This window comes from Vanacampus margaritifer, chromosome 18 (assembly GCF_051991255.1).
Source record: "Vanacampus margaritifer isolate UIUO_Vmar chromosome 18, RoL_Vmar_1.0, whole genome shotgun sequence".
In the NCBI taxonomy this organism is placed as follows: domain Eukaryota; kingdom Metazoa; phylum Chordata; class Actinopteri; order Syngnathiformes; family Syngnathidae; genus Vanacampus; species Vanacampus margaritifer.
The window spans coordinates 15,484,259-15,500,975 of NC_135449.1; the positions used below are offsets into that span (position 1 = coordinate 15,484,259).

The window sequence follows — 16,717 nt, forward strand, 5'->3', positions numbered from 1 at the left end:
ATTAATTAATGGCAGGCAGTCAAAGGATGTCAGTACATTCCACAAAAGCTTTTATTTGCATCATGTAATTCAATGCAATATATTTGGAAAGTGAATGCATCTGATGATTCTAACCTTAATTATGTACTGCCTTTTTGGGAGGAAAAAAATCCATGGCATGTAATTTAGCACAGATTTTTTGGATAGTCTTTCTCCTACTGAATTTGCACTAACATACGACTGAACATTAACTGGACAAATTCTGAGCAACACTCAGAACATGGTTGCCTTTTTCTGTCAAAACAATTTGACAGACTCTTTTTCCCATAAAGCATAGGCACTGTTCACCCTGGTGTCTCAAAACAGATAAACACTAACCATAATTACTGTACAAAGACACGTTTACACTATCAGACAAAAGTTACTCCTTATTATACTGTCATCCTTGATCATTCCAACCAACAAGGAAGACAAGTGGTCACTTTGAGCGTTAGTGTCCAGCAGAAATACACCATACACACAAACGTAAATTACAGGATAAATAGTATACAATACAAACGTGTCAAATATTGTACACAAAGCACATTCAGGGATCATGCCAATTGTAGAATTGAAGCATTACTATAAAATGATTAAAAGTGCAAACAAAAACAGAAATCCAATGTGCCTTTCTTAAAACAGCAATTTTCCTGTCTGATTACAACTACAATGGAGTTTCAACAGGTCTGTTGGGAAAAGTGCAACAGAAAATAGGCATAAGAACAGGATTATAGGACATAGAATGTAAGTGGAGAAAGCCAAACGTCTTATTTACAAATTAAGTGGAATTTTGTTCCGTAGTCAAGACGGGCCTGTTGTGTAGTACATTCAGACAACATTGTGCTGGTTATGGTTTGAGGATGACGGGCAGAGCGAGTAGGGCTTGTCGCTGGTCAAGCTCTTGAGAGCTCGGAGCACATTATCCGGCATGTGATCCACGAGCATTCGAGGGCTGATCAAAATACTCCTGAATGCCATTTCATTCAACCACTCGGCACGGTATCGGACCTGGGATATACAAGATCTGGGAGAAAAGGAAAATTCATTTTCTGATGTTGCTTAACAATTAAATACATGCAAAATAAAAATCAATTGCAGGATAAACCTGTAAACATGATTATATTCGAGTCGTGTTTGAACCATAGACACAAGGTTTTTGGTTTAGGGACGTACAGTCATATAACATTTTGAAATTACGAATGGCACATATGCATGACCTAGAAGTGGTCTTCATACAAATATATATTGTAATTGTGATTTTACTTTTTTCTATCTAGAGTAGGTTAGTGATAAGTCTGTATGTACCAATAGGAAGTATAGTAAGTATACTTGCGGATAATTGGGGTTAGGTCTACAATATAGGAACAGAACTCCGATATGAACCAAGGATCTGCTCGACCAGTAATACATGCAAACAGATTTGTAAAAAAAAATGTAATACTGGCAAAAATAATAATAACACTAAAAAATATTGTGTTCTTATTGCTATGGCATGGTGACATATGTACAGAAGAGAGATTTATATCTAGAGGGTGTGTCTCTAGCATTCATGTATGTATCACATTTTTGTTATACATTGTGTTCTTTAATATTATTTATGTCAAGGTACCGCCACTTTAGCTATATTCTACTGAGCAGCTAGGACACAAATGCCCCCCCCCCCCCACACACACAAATAAATACAATTAAATTAAAATAAAGAATAAATAGTATTAATTTCCAATTCTGTGGTCATATGGCCTTTGGTGATGTCCCCACTCACCATAAAAAAGTGTGTCTACATCGTGTTTCTTGCTATATGGGTCTGTCTGTGTCATTTTACCTGAAAAACTGTACAAAATTGCAATTTTCCTCACTTTGACAGCTATAACAAAAAAACGTATCCATATTTTTTTCACCAAATCCCTTAACATAGATTGAACAATAGTTCTGTACTTCTTTGCACGGCACTTTTTTTTATTTTATTTTTTTTACAAATTCTGATTTCAAATTGCAAAGGCAATTATGTATATTAGTGTTCACAAAGTACTAGAACCACTTGTGGTATGTGGGCTCCCTCTGCTGGTAAGGAAAATAAGCATCACCGATACTGTTCAGTTGTATTTTGCTTTTTAGAAAAATACATTTGCATTTAATCTTTAAGGACTGTTTTTAAAACTTTTATTAACGTATATTTCTTAAATAACCTTTATGTGCAACAAATTTTAGTCAAATCATTGTTTTAGTACAAACATTTTACTTTCCTATAATTAAGCAAAGTGTTAATGTTCAACTTGTACGTGTTACAGTATACTGTAGTAATAATATGAAATAGTTTTAAAGAACTGACAAATCTGTCTTAAGTTTAATGAACACTTAGAACGACTATGCTACTATACAAAATTGCATAACTCTTCAAGGCTTTTAAATTAGGAAATGCCAGTGTACATTGTGTCTGCCTCTTGAAGAAAAAAAACTACATGTATGCAAATGTTGCTGTATTGCCTTGATAATTAGGGGACAAACCTGCGTGTAGGCCCATCTTCTATAATATGTAGAACACGTCCAGGCAGGAAGAGAGGCATGTGTGGCACAGTATGAACAGGTGAGTCGTCCGACGCCAGGCTTTGATAGGACGACGAGTTGCGGATCAAAAGTGATTCTTCACCCAGCAGTGGCTGATTAAGCTCCTCTTCCCTCCTGTTCTCCATTTCAGAGGGAAAGTCATCTGGGTCTCCACCAAACAGTTCGTACCAGCATCCCTGCATAAGGATGCGGTACTGCAACACACACACACACACACACACACACACACACACACACACACACACGCACGCACGCACGCACGCGCGCAGACAACTGACATTGAGGCACAACTATAATAAGCAATGCATTTATATATATACATATATATATGCTTGAAGGAGTTCTTACTTTGGGTTTATTGCAATTTGAGACGATCTTGAGGATTTTTCGTTTCAGATCCTCCATATTGGGAAGGCTCAATCTAAATGGAAAAAAGAAAGCATGATTTCAAAATACAGTAATAACATGAGAGACAAAGTGTAAGGCGCAGAAAAGGTTAGCTTGTGAGTTGTCTTTGTCTCTCTGCATGTAATAGCAGGGCAGTGCTAAATATAGTCTGCCTTACACATTAGTCTATAACAGTACACCACAGGGCATTCATTTAGGCCATTTTGGGAAAATTACAACACACAAGCCTATTTTACCTCCTACAATACACAGTCCATCCAAATAATGGTAAAGCACATTGAAAATGTATTCAATCAATGTAATAAGTCAAATTTTTGCAAACCTGGACTAACTTCATCAAAGTACTTGTGGTGGTAAACTACTTACCGTGAAACTAGGTCTTTCCCTAGTACAACAGAGACCACAAAGTCCTTGGAGTAATCAGCTAAGGCTTTGCTGTACATGAAATGAATGCAAAATAGCATTTATTAGTTCCCCTGACCAGAAATTCCCATTCTATTTCTATTTTAATGTGTTTTAGTTTAACGCTTAAGAACAATTGTAAAAAATAAAATAAAATAAAACATACTTGGCTATCAGTATTATTTACCTGTACAGTGTTTAACATTGTATATACACATAGACACAATTGTTGACAACCTTCCATTAAAAAACAAAAACCCCACCATTGTCACCGTAATAATGTGAAACTGACAAAGTGATGATATATGAAATTTTACTGAAAATTAACTTAATAATCAGGCATTGCTTTATTTTTGTGGTTCAAACGCAGTATTATTTTTAAAAAAATAACTGGGAACTGGGTTGGACAAAAACGATGATATTAATTAAGATTAATATTTCTCCTAAGCAAACAGCTATAGATTCTCTTCTGTCAATCTAAGTACTGGATTTCAAATTACTCGTGAAAAATCCCCTGTGTGTTTTTAACATAATTGTGTTTTTAACATATTAAAGACCAACAGCCATTAATTACAAGTATACACGTAGTGCACCTACATGGATGCTTTGAATTTGAAAACAAATTGGAGATATTTGTTGTTCTTTTCAGGGTGACCCTAATGCTCCTTCATACTTCTACCATTCAGCTCATGACCAAGGAATCTGACGAGCCTTTCTTACCTCAAGAGTCCTCCTGGTGGAGAAAAGGCGTAGCACTTCAGGGTGGGGAAGGAGTTGCGCAATAAAATGGCAAGCACTGCAGCTGCACCAGCGCCCAGACTGTGACCAGCAATGACAAGTTTGTACTCCTGATAAATAAAATGTTCATTTAGAAACTGAATTGTGTAATTACTTGGGTTGTAAGTAATCTGGGAGGGGGCAAATACTTTTTGACAGCACTCCACTTACTGGTGCAATGGAGAACGCTTGGTTCAGGATTCCATCGTTGACCAGCTTCCTGTAAATGTAAGATGCAGCCTGGCTGATGCCCTGCAAGAAAAAAAAAAGTGAAACAAAAATAACGAAGAACAAAAAGAAACTTTGTATTGGAAACGTGCCTTATGAGCGTAGCAGGCTCCAGTCACGCCATCAATGGGCAAGTTCTCACATTCAGCAGAAAGGTCTGTTAGGACATCCTTTAGGAGACACAAGAAACACACATTGAGTCATATTCTCCCGTTCAATTGTGGGTCAGTCTTGTACCAACTCCATTCAGTCATGTACAGTGAACGGATACATACGCACACTTTTACTTCCTATTTCTATTTATGTATAATTGACATTTCAGTTTCTGTGAGCACTATTTATACAGTAAAAGGTCATTTGTTCAAATAGAGAACAAAAGTACAACAGCATGATGAAAAAGTTCATCAAATTTAAAAAAAGCATTTGTTAAAATTATTTCATTAAAAAAAAAATATATATATATATATTGTTCAGCTCCCTAATTTAAACTTTTCTCGGAACTGAAGAATCTTTAGGAACCGGAATCAAAACCGGAATTGTCCAAATTCAGACAATGCCAAACCCTGATTACAATGTAATGTACAACGGTATAATAAATTGGCATTATTGTAGTGGTAACATCACCAAACACAAATACTCCTCTACACGCACAACTTAGCTCAAATACAATTGAATTGTATCCAAGCAAAGTTAACTTAAATAATATGTCCCCTTTAAAGTGTTAGACATTATTAACATTTTTTAATTCTTTATTTCATATATTAACCATGTTAAAATGTTTTATAGATGTAAAGTAGGTGAAATAGTGTTGAACTCAGTATAATTTGACCTTAACCTAAGCTGGTACACATTGTTTGGTCTAAAAATTCCTTCTCAGTGTTTGCGCACACACATTCTCTTCGTGGGAGCGTATTCTGCTTCGGGGGAGCGCACACACCACTGACTCTGTTCGTATCATCACTCACGGCCACTCTAAATCTGCTTCAATTTGTTTGTGAGATATTGTTTTGGGGAAAAGTACCCTGAGAGTATATTTTGTCTAAAAAGAATGAACACAGGTGCAGTCTGTGTACGAAAATAATATTATGTAACATATTGAGTGAGAACCAATCTGTTCTACTCATTCTTAGTAGGAGGAGAAAAGGCGTTTTACTTTACTATAAAAAGCCCTCTCCAAGGGAGGGGGCACACGCGCACACTTTTTTATTCCACCTGTTACGTGATGTTGAGTGTCGCCGTGACCGGAGAATTCTCTGTTTAATAAATCATCCTTGCAAGGTGTTTTTTCTTACAAGAAATCTGTCTTCCAAGTTTTTGGAACACGCAAAAGAGGACAAATAATTAGCCTCTTTCAAAAGCTACTGAATGTTGATTATTCAATTTTAAATCGCTACTGCCAACTGCTGACGAAAAATTAAACTGCGCATACCCTTCTTTACATACACACCACGCAACACACTTCACATCCGCAGACAGGGCGTGGAAAATTCTAACCTGAATCCAGTCTGAAAACTATTGGCCAGAGGCTTGCAGGAGTACCCATTGTGAACAGCTAAGGTGTTAATCTACTAATTAGAAGACATTTCAGTCATGAATAGTCAAATAAAAAGGCTACTGTAAAGATATTTTTGGGGAAAAAAAGTTCTATATTGCAGCTTTGAGTATATTTTAGGCATTTACAAACGCAGCTTTGGCATCAAGACTTGACTATTTCGAAAAATGCAAGTTTACTTCCACTTAAAATATGCGCCATATATTTGAAACCAAAACATAGACAAAGATTGTTTATATCATCCAACAAAGATTGCCAACTGCAGTCAAATGGTACAACCCACCTTTAATGACAATGTTCCTCTGACAGCCACAAGAATAGACTCCCGCTTATGATCCAGAGCCACAAAGAAGGGGATCTCATAAATCTACAACACAATGTTTGTTTAGATGACATCAAATCAACAGAAGAATTTCAGTGACTGAAGTACATTAACAATTGTTTATGCTATCTTTAAATGTGTGATATACCTGATTGTGGAAGCTGACATGAATGAAGTCTCTGTAATGTAATCCAGTGCTTTGCAAGATGGAAGAAAAATGACAGCCGAGGTGGTCTCCCCCCACAATGTCGTACTCGACAGCACGACTTCTACAGCTGACACACAAATATATTTTTAAATACCAAATAATAAATCTCGTAGACTCTTTTGATTTAAATAGAAATCCTACCAGTCTCCGCTAAGTTTGCAGGGTCCGGTTAGAAGGTTGGAGTAAATGTACAAAGGCCAGCCGTAGGCCGCAGCAGCAAAGTGCATGTGGTGGACGGCTTTCTCCAACTCTGACTCCAGATCTTCTTCCTTCAAATTGAAATTAACATTGAAAAATGTACTTGTTTAACATAAGTGTAACTGAACAATGTCCTTTAAGCAGTTATCTGGATACAATCTGATTGGGGAAGGGGGTTGGGTGTGTGTGGGGGGGGAGTACTTACAATGGGAGAGGATGGACTGTGATCAATGGTGACATCTGGATCTCTGCTTCTCTCCATCTTGTCCTGTTCCTGATGCAGCAAAGCCAAACCGGCAGCAATGTCACTGGGAACCAAGTCTGTGTCCTGCAACACACATTTCAATACAGTGAGGGTAAAAAAATACAACATTTAAAGGTTATGAGCAGCTTGCAGTTTTTTATTTTATAGTTTTAGGTGATGGTGTCCTACAAGTGTTTCCCCTAAAATGATTATTATATCTTAAGTACTGTTAAGTGATTGACTATGGTGACACATGTAAAAATGTGGGTTACTTTGGAAATGTAAGAATGGAACTCTGTTGTAAACTCAAGACCCCTTGCAGTGTAGTGCCACTTGGAGTCGGAGCCATAATAGTAGTAGTAAACAGAGTTTTATTTCATTCTCATTAGCTGGTATTGGCTCTGCTGTACTGTGTCTTATTTTGTAATCTCTAGATTTTTTTATTTTTAGCCAAAGTGATCATGACTGACAGGCTTGGCTTTATACTTGTATGTATTTTGCATATTACAATTCCTGTACTTTGCTTTGCCAGATTTGCTACTGCTAGTCATGATTATTTTTATTTTTAAGAATCAATATTTATTTTGTTAATCATTGTCAAAAATGTAAAGACATTAGTAAGAAAAACGGAGGCTATGCTAGCAAAACAGGTTTCTGTTTTGAGATAAGTCTTGTCACAATGAAATAGTCATAATATACTGTGCTGATATTACACCAATAAATGGCTCCTTAGTTTACATCATATTGCTTAAATTTGCGTGCAAGTTTGGTACGCACCCTGTCACCAATCTTGTTGAAAGTGAGAGCTACATCTTGGGAACTGATTAATGCGAAGGGTTACTAATTTGATACACACTTCTGAAATAACAATTTTTCTCAAATTACCTATAATAATATCGTTATATGTAATTATTAATAATAATATTAAGTTATGTGAAGACACTGATCATGTTAATGATTCCTCACAATAATGAGGTAACAGATAAATATTAATATTTCTATAAATCTCTGCCAGTATTTACGATTGTCAAATGATCATTGATAAACATTCCTAGAAAATCACAATGTCCAATCACTGGTAGGTTATTTTTAGAACAGGTCTGTGGGCTACTCATGTGGTCCTTGGGGGCTACCTGGTGGTGCCTGCAGGCACCATGTTGGTGACCCATGACCAAGTCTATAACCAACTCATAATTGCAGTAAATATTTGTATGAAAAAAAGTTCTAGGTCCGGGTGTGCCTTCTTGCGTTTTGCGATGACATTCTGACACTGCACCGTAGTCACTAAGCTATGCTAATGATTTAAAATAATCACAGAAAATATTTGTATGAAAATTAGTAAGCACAGCAGTAAGTGAGCAGCAGGCCTTTTAGGGGGTATTGCTAGGAGATGTGAAGGTAGAGCCTTACAGAGAAGAATCCGCTGACGAGCTGAGAGATGCTGGAGAATGCCGCTCTGTTGCTTTCGTCTTGCGGCAGGCAACAACACAAAAGTCGGAGCCTACTCTCCCACACCTTGACAGCGAGTGAGCGTGCGGTGGAAAGGAACTGAGTTCCCCCGCTGCTCTCTAAGTGTCGCACTCCCAGGGGCTCCATGGCAGCAGCTGAAGGCCGAGGGTTGCCCAGTGGGTCAAAGACGAATATAACGCCGAGAGCAGTGAAGAGCAGGATGATCCAACTGGAAGAGGAGAAATGCTGTATCAAAATAACTCTTAAAACACAATAGGATGGAGCACACTAATGATTAATATCCAACCTAGCAACCACTGCTGCGATGACAACACCCACGGTTGCCGGGTCACAACCTTTGCCATCATCAGACACCCACACGGCCCCCAGACAGGCCCACACGAGCTCGGGAAGGTAAAGAAGAGCTCGCAGGTACACCAGTGTAGGCATGGAGCGTCGCGACCCAGGGTTTGTTATGGTACCTGAAGGCAAAAACATTATCAACATTAATGCAACTAAACAGTGGCAAAGTTTAAGTAAACTAATGGCTTAATTTGCATGTTGTAATACAGCACTACTATTAAGAAAGACAGAACGGAACTACCATTACTTAAGACATAGTTTAGAGTTATTCGAAATCCTCTGAACACCTATGCTCTCTAACCTTTGAATCTGTAGTTTGAAGTGGTGTGATGAGCCTTTCGCAGCACTTGAGGCAATTCACAAACTACCCAGGATGTTGGACATTACAGAAGTACCAGGCTAAGACTGCTGTACTTGTAATTATTGACAGCTATTCATCTTCTACACCGTTTGTCATTAGGGTCTAGGGTGGGCTGGAGCCTACCCTAGTGGGGCTACAGGGCATATAGACAAATAAATGAAATTCCTATTCACGTCTAAGAGCAATGTAACATAACTTGCATGTTTTTTAGTACCCTGGGAAACCACATTAACTAAAAATGTCTACTATTACAGCAGATGGAAGTTATTGTTTTATGGTATGAGGGTTACCTTGAGCACTAACATATACAATGGCACATAATGACAGGATGATAAGTGCCAGCACCACCATGAGTCCAATCAGGTAGATGTGAAGAACACCTTTCCCGTTACAATCGAAATGACCCTTGTGATAAGAGTACAGGATGATGGTGCCAATCCACCTAAATTAAAATACATAAAGTGGGGCGTAAGCAAAGAGAGACCAACGTGCTAACTGCATTCACGAATCAAAATACTGTAGTAGAGTTACAGTTAAGGATTATGCAACAAAAGTGTTTATTTGACATCTAATACAGACACATACATACCAAAGTGCGCGGATGAATAATTCGAATGCTCCAGGGAAAACTAGATCATCACTGGCGATTCCCCACCGCCGACCAAAAACCACCAATCCAGGCATTTTGGGTTTAAAACGAAGAAATGTTGACTGGAAGTGTTAGATTGCTACAAAATCTCTTTAACGCGCGCTTGGAGACATTCATGACTCCACTTCCTGAAAGAAAATCAGTGTTGCCACATTGTACTTCTCCTACGTTGCAACACTAGCTTCAGATTCCTGTCTCGACACGCCATTTTACACTACAACAGATAACAGATTGTCTTGATTGTTTACCATCGTGGTGATGGCCAAAGTGTCTCGCTATTCGTTTCGACGAAGGTCAAATACTAGTAACCGCGTGCTAAACTGACATTAAATAATGTTGTTACGGCGCTTTAAAGGAGGTCAGTGGAATTGCTGATGTTACGTGACGAGCTTCTTATCTTCTAATGTTAGCTACAAATACTAAAAATAAACCTATTTCAAGATAACGACTTGAATCGATCACACGACTCCTAGTTTTGACGTGTTACAAAAATATTATTTTGTCGCACGGCCACAGTATTTGTTGCGAAAAATGATTGTTCACTAATTGTAAAACAGACCTGTTTTGCCCACAGTCTGTATTCATGTCCATCCGCATGTAACAACCCTGCGCAACAACGCGTTGTTTGTTAGTTCCGCTTCTACTTTTTCTTCTGGCGACGTATAATTAATATGTATCACGCATATTCCTGTAGCCTATATTGCCTTCATCATTTTTTTGTTTACACTCTTCCACTTTTAATCCCCATTCTGTGAAATATGAGGCAGCAGGCCCGGCTTATACATATATTTGTAGAAATTTGCCCACTGATTCAAAACAGGTTCCATGGTGTAATGGTTAGCACTCTGGACTCTGAATCCAGCGATCCGAGTTCAAATCTCGGTGGAACCTTGGTTTTTGCATTTTACATAATATATGTAGGTTTTTCTTATTGAATTTTATCAAAAACATATTCACCTTTAAATGCTCTTTTTATCACTAGAGAAATGTGGAAAGGGGTAGCTCGTCTGTTCACGCCGTACTCGTTCGTCATTTCCAGTGACGTCAAGGCATCATGGCGGCACTGGCACATATGGCTCGACTCTGTATTTCTCTTTATAGTAATGTCCGAGTTCGTTCAATCGTAACTCCGCAGTCGGTAAAACCTAGGTTTGTCCAGACTAGTGAACTAAAAAACAGCCTGCAGCCGAACGCTGGTTATGCAAACCGAGGGCCAGATACGGAGGAGGTTAGTCAAATAGTGTGCTGCATTGTAGTGAATGTCCTCTGAAAAAAATGAAGGCACCGTTCTTATTTTATATTTATTATTTTTGTTTTGACTACGCATGACTTGTATGACCCACATGTAATTGTAACGTTTCATGATGCCGAATCAAACGACTGATATTATTTTTTACCTTTTTTTAGGATGCCCAACACGTACATGTTCCAGTAGGTAAATATTTGCCAACTAAATTACAAAACCGTTATATTGTCTTACTAATTTACTGATGCCTACTTTTTAATACCACTTTATTTTCTTTAGACCGTCTGACAGTGTCTTATAGTAGAAGCAGTGGTCCTGGTGGTCAGCATGTCAATAAAGGTTGTCAAACGGAGAACGCTGGATTTCTTTGTGTTCCACGTTGACAATGCCATTTTCAACCCACAGTCAACACGAAAACCGAGGTCAGATTTCATGTGTTAACTGCAGACTGGATCCCAGAAGACGTGAGACAGAAAATCATGCAAAAGGTAAGCTTAAAAACAAGAATTACCTGTGTTCTTGCTCTGTATTTCTAATTTAATGGTAATTAAAACAATTGAGTACAACAATTCCGCTTTGCGACGCAGAACAAAAATCGTATCAACAAGGCTGGTGAGTTGATGGTGACCTCAGAGCTGAGCAGGAACCAGCACAGGAACTTCAGTGACTGCATACAGAAGATCTCAGCCATTATTATTGAAGCTAGCGAGAAGCCACACGAGGCCACGCCAGAAGATATCGCCCTCAGGAAGTCTAGGTAACAATTTTACATCATTCAGGAATTCCCCCTTTCCATTGCCTTGTAAAGGCCAGCCACTGTTTGGGGAAATGCTGTGGACTGGTTATCTTTCTTTTATTAATAGGTCCTTTAAGGCTCTTAGATGGGAAAAATGTTTTTCAGGCTGGACAAGAGAAACATGGAGAGACTCCGACAGAAGAAAATCCGTGCTGCTACAAAAGAGAGCAGGCGACTGGGCTTCGATTGATGTTCCAACCAGCTTTATAATTTCACTGTATTTATTCTATTTTCTTTTTAATAAAAGTTTTGAAAAATGTATATGCATACTGCTTCAACATTATGTGACTGCATGTTGACAGTTTAAACAAACTGTTTAACCATGGATAAAAAAATATTTTTTAAAAGTGCCAAGGAATCAAAATGTACATAATTACTGTACTGGAATATAGAAATGCATTACTTGTCACTGATATCAGCTACCACCAATTGTTTATCAGCTTGTTAACACTGCATTAGCATAACATTTACCAACTGGAGCATAATCTAGCATAGCAAATATGACTTTATAAATGTAATGAATTACTACTGTACTGTAACACCATAACTGTGGGTCATACGCAGAGTGCTGCGTCTAATTCGGCAAAAATTGAATTCATCCCATATACCGCACAATACATGTACAAGTGGGTGTGCGTGGAAGCGATAATACTATCAATAGCGACGAAACCTAGCGTTATAAAATCTTATTTCGAAACAAACACCCAATGTCAAAAACATAGCAGAGGATGGTTTCGATCCATCGACCTCTGGGTTATGGGCCCAGCACGCTTCCGCTGCGCCACTCTGCTCACATGGGAGATTAGTAAAATGTAATATATGTACAAATCACCCGCACATGGTGATTTCAACTTCAATAGGTGGATGTCGTGGAAAAAAAAGCCGTGAACGCTTTTGGGGAGTTTGAAAAGTTTCAATAGTTTTCAATGAACAAGAAAAAATAGCGACCACGAAGGGACTCGAACCCTCAATCTTCTGATCCGAAGTCAGACGCCTTATCCATTAGGCCACGCGGTCCACAACTTAAAAGGTGTATAATTCCCAAAAAGTATATATTATTTATTAGTAGTTCGACGATTGGAAATACGTCTACCGTGGCAAATTCACCGTGCAAGCTAACAAGCATAAATTCTCAACGGCTACTTAAGCAACAATTGAAAAGTACACATTATTTACAAAACTGTAGGCGGACAGACGTCATATCCACACGAACGACTTTGACCATTGCGGGCTTCGGCCGGAAACGGAAGTTTTTAGTGATTGAAACAAAAAATAAACATGCCATCGAGCGCATTTACTAATTTTCCAACATTGCTGACATTACTGATAAAATATAATTAAATTCTACTCATTGATTTTTATCTTATTGTATTCAGACAAAAAATTGTAAAATAAAACTGACTGATTATTTAAATTATATTACACCAACATATTATTATACCAAACTACATAGTGTCATTTTTTTCATGTACAGGTTACCAGATTTTATTTTGTAAATATGAATTCAGCCCAGTCAGACTTTTTTTTACAGTGCACTGTTTCCTTCATCACAATCTGAAAAATGTTTGGCGGCATCTACACATTTTTGCTCTCAAATGGCTTGAAAGTCAGGAACGCTTACTGATGCTGATCCCTGCTTTTGGTGAACTATAACCTCACTCCTGCAGGACTTAGAAGGAGCATAAAGACTTGCGTCTGTCCGCTTGCACTCCTCATGACCTTCTCGTTTCCGCCTCAAGCAGCAGAATGGGCTTGCAATGGCTGATGTCAGCCAGAATGCAAGCGAGAGGAAATTTGGAACTGCTGTTCACTTTGACGTCTTTTCAAATGGAGGACGAGGACACGCACACGCGCATCAAGATTAGCACAAATGTTTGGCTTCTTTGATTGGATATACGCACGCACGCTGCTGACATTGCTTAGAATATACGACCGTTTTTCTAAACTCATAAACGAAGGAACATGTTGTGCTCAACCACCTCAGTGACTTAGACCCCAGAGATAAGGAAGCCCACCTCAGATTCCCCACACCCTGCTTCCTCAAAGGAAGATGTGTTGGTGGAATTGAGGAGGTCTTTGAAGTATTCTTCCCACCGATTCATGATGCCTCGAGTCGAGGTCAGCAGCACCCCATCTCCACTATACACAGTGTTAAGGCGCACTGCTTTCCTCTCCTGAAACGCGGAATGATGGACCAGAATTTCTTCGAAGCCGTCCGGAAGTCGTTTTCCATGGCCTCACCGAACTCCTCCCATGCCCGAGTTTTTGCCTTAGCGACCGCCGAAGCTGCATTCCGCTTGGCCAGCCGGTACCCGTCAGCTGCCTCCGGAGTCCTACCGGCCAAAAAGGCCCAATAGGACTCGGGTTCGAGGATTACCGCCACGACAGGCACCAACCACCTTACGGCCACAGCTCCGATCAGCCGCCTCACCAATGGAGGCGCGGAACATGGTCCACTCGGACTCAATGTCCCTCGCCTCCCTCGGGACAAGGGAGAAGTTTTGCCGGAGGTGGGTGTTGAAACTCTTTCTGACAGGGGATTCTGCCAGACGTTCCCAGCAAACCCTCACAATACGTTTGGGTCTGCCAGGTCGGACCAGCATTTTACCCCACCATCGGAGCCAACACATCACCAGGTGGTGATCAGTTGATAGCTCCGCCCCTCTCTCACCCGAGTGTCCAAGGCGGAGGAAGGCTACCCTCTCGTCCACCGGGGTAAACCCTAACGTACAGGCGCCTAGCCGGGGGGTGGCAATAAGTATGCCCCTCTCACAGGTGGTAAACCTATGGGAAGGGGGACCCACATTGCCTTTTCGGGCCCCATGGGTATAGGCCCGGCCACCAGACGCTCGCCTTCGAGCCCTGCCTTCAGGCCTGGCTCCAGAGGGGGGCCCCGGTGACCTGCGTCCGGGCAAGGGAAACGTTTTTCCAATGATTTTGTTCGTCATAAGGAGTCATGTGAACCGTGCTTGGTCTGGTCCCTAACCTAGGACCTACATGGGTGACCCTGCCAGGGGCATAAAGCCCCAGATAACACAGCTCCTAGGGTCATTGGGACACACAAACCCCTCCACCACGGTAAGGTGTCAGCTCACGGAGGAGTAACAAACAGAACCAAAAAAAAAAGCGGTAACAAAACTCTAATTCCAACAAATATTTCCTCTGCTCTGCTCTCATCTTTATCAATTAATATCATTCATGAGCTTTTGAATTCATTAGCAACAAATTCACTTTTCCCTCTTTATTATACAATACCTTTCAAGTCAAAAGGATATTTTAAGTAACTCCAATGACCCTCCCTCACCACAAAAAAAACCTGCCTCTTACTCATGTGACACTCAGTAGATGTATAGAAACCACAGATGATGATGACTACTTCCTTGGGTGTCAGTGCTTCATTTTTCTACAATATCAGAATAAGGTTTCCTAAATGTTTTAGGTAATATTGATTACTGGCACACACGTGGTGCACAAACGCCAGCTGGCTTTTGAAGGCGCGCCTCCCCTGCATGGTAAGATAACTGTGTGAAAAGTTGTTCTGTTGCAGGTACTGGTACCCGGCTCAGCCTGAAAAGAAAGGCAAATACTGCGCTGTGATAGCGGGTGACAACCAGGACCGCTGGCACAACTACTATTGTGACAGCGACAAGCTGAAGTACATCTGCAAGTGCAAGCGTGCCAACTGTGAGTCTTCAGCTTATTGGTTTGTGGCTGCATTGTGTTAGTGTGAAATTCAGGAAAGCGGCTCCCAACAATTAAAAAATGTTTTAGCTTGAAATGTTGACCCGTAAAGGCTTCCGTTGAGAAGTTGTCCTTCATGCATGTCATCAAATGATTGTTTCCCAATCCGGCTGATTGGATTCCATTCAAATAAGAACTTCAACCTTTAACCTTTTTTTAAGGGAATCAGATGATGCCATTACAATTTTTAAAGATTTTCATGTTGACACACACTGCAACAGAATGCCGGGAGCCGAGAGCCGCTGTCCTGCCTGTTTTCCATGTCTCTCTCCTCAAACAGCTGACTCACCTGATCAGCTATTCAGCAAGCTCTGTAGAAGCCTAATAACGATCTTGTTCATCAATCAGGTGTGTTGATGGAGGGAGACATGGAAAACAGGCAGGGACTCTCGAGGACCAGGGTTCCCTACCACTGCCTTAAGGCATGCTCAAAAAGCAACCCTGAAAAAAAGGCAGACTAAACAACAACAAAAAAGGCGCCTTACATCTCCACCTTATGGTCAAATGGAGAAGTACATGTCCAACAAGAACATTTGCATGTCGTTGCTATGTAAAAAACACGTGTCATCTTTTACATTTTTATGTTTTGGCATGAAACTGAATGCATACGTCCCAAAAACGTAAACATGTAAAAGTTGAAAAAAAAGTTTTTCACATAACAGTGACGATGTCTTCTAATGTGCTTTCTCCTTCATCTGCAGACCAGAGCCGAAATCCTCCTGCTCCTTGCACCACCTGTTCTTGTCCTGCTCCTCCTGTGACCTGCCTTAGCCAAAAGTGCCCTCCTTCTAAAATGTGCGTGTGTATGTGTGTGTGTGTGTGCATGTGTGCGTGCGTGAGTGTGTATTCATTAGTTCATCTAAAACCTATTAAAAATCCCATACCGTTCACCTAAACCGAATACTTCAGAACCCAGCTAGAGTTGTGAGGTTGCCAGGTGACCTGAGGAAGGATCAAAGAAAATAAAGCAAAGTGAAATCCAGCACCGACCAGACATTACATACTGCCCACCGGGTTACCAACCAGAGTCTTTCACCAACCCCAGAAACATCTAAATTCCAACAAATTAGGGAGACCTCAAGAGACCAAAGGAGAGACTGAGGAAAGGAAGGAAGAACAGATGAAACAGAGTGAGATCCACAGACACCAGCCTTCACCGATTCAATGACCAGAGGAAGAAGCAGATTGTG

General features: G+C 40.0%; 2 protein-coding genes and 2 non-coding genes across 7 annotated transcripts; 2 read left to right on the forward strand and 2 right to left on the reverse strand.

Moving 5' to 3' along the window:
• Positions 1 to 27: 27 nt before the first annotated feature.
• Positions 28 to 10,345, reverse strand: daglb (diacylglycerol lipase, beta). 4 transcript variants are annotated; one of them, XM_077551451.1, is made up of 15 exons: positions 9,685 to 10,345; positions 9,386 to 9,537; positions 8,679 to 8,853; positions 8,333 to 8,600; positions 6,884 to 7,006; positions 6,622 to 6,749; positions 6,421 to 6,547; positions 6,234 to 6,317; positions 4,491 to 4,568; positions 4,342 to 4,422; positions 4,114 to 4,241; positions 3,358 to 3,426; positions 2,932 to 3,004; positions 2,524 to 2,777; positions 28 to 1,042 (listed from the first exon to the last, which is right to left on the reverse strand). In XM_077551451.1, the coding sequence occupies exons 1-15, from the start codon at positions 9,777 to 9,779 to the stop codon at positions 847 to 849; spliced, it is 2,031 nt and encodes a 676-aa protein (XP_077407577.1). In that variant the 5' UTR covers positions 9,780 to 10,345; the 3' UTR covers positions 28 to 846. The 4 variants fall into 4 exon arrangements, with proteins under 4 accessions (XP_077407577.1, XP_077407579.1, XP_077407580.1 ...); XM_077551453.1 differs by lacking the exon at positions 3,358 to 3,426; XM_077551454.1 differs by lacking the exon at positions 28 to 1,042 and having other exon boundaries at positions 2,572 to 2,856.
• A 218-nt stretch (positions 10,346 to 10,563) lies between these two features.
• trnaq-cug (transfer RNA glutamine (anticodon CUG)) lies at positions 10,564 to 10,635 on the forward strand. The gene has a single exon. It is a non-coding gene; the product is annotated as a tRNA-Gln (tRNA).
• A 124-nt stretch (positions 10,636 to 10,759) lies between these two features.
• mrpl58 (mitochondrial ribosomal protein L58) lies at positions 10,760 to 12,045 on the forward strand. The gene is made up of 6 exons (XM_077551086.1): positions 10,760 to 10,972; positions 11,152 to 11,179; positions 11,270 to 11,329; positions 11,396 to 11,478; positions 11,578 to 11,747; positions 11,892 to 12,045. Exons 1-6 carry the CDS (start codon positions 10,799 to 10,801, stop codon positions 11,974 to 11,976), a joined length of 600 nt encoding a protein of 199 aa, XP_077407212.1. The 5' UTR covers positions 10,760 to 10,798; the 3' UTR covers positions 11,977 to 12,045.
• A 685-nt stretch (positions 12,046 to 12,730) lies between these two features.
• On the reverse strand, positions 12,731 to 12,803 carry trnar-ucg (transfer RNA arginine (anticodon UCG)). The gene has a single exon. It is a non-coding gene; the product is annotated as a tRNA-Arg (tRNA).
• Positions 12,804 to 16,717: the final 3,914 nt, after the last annotated feature.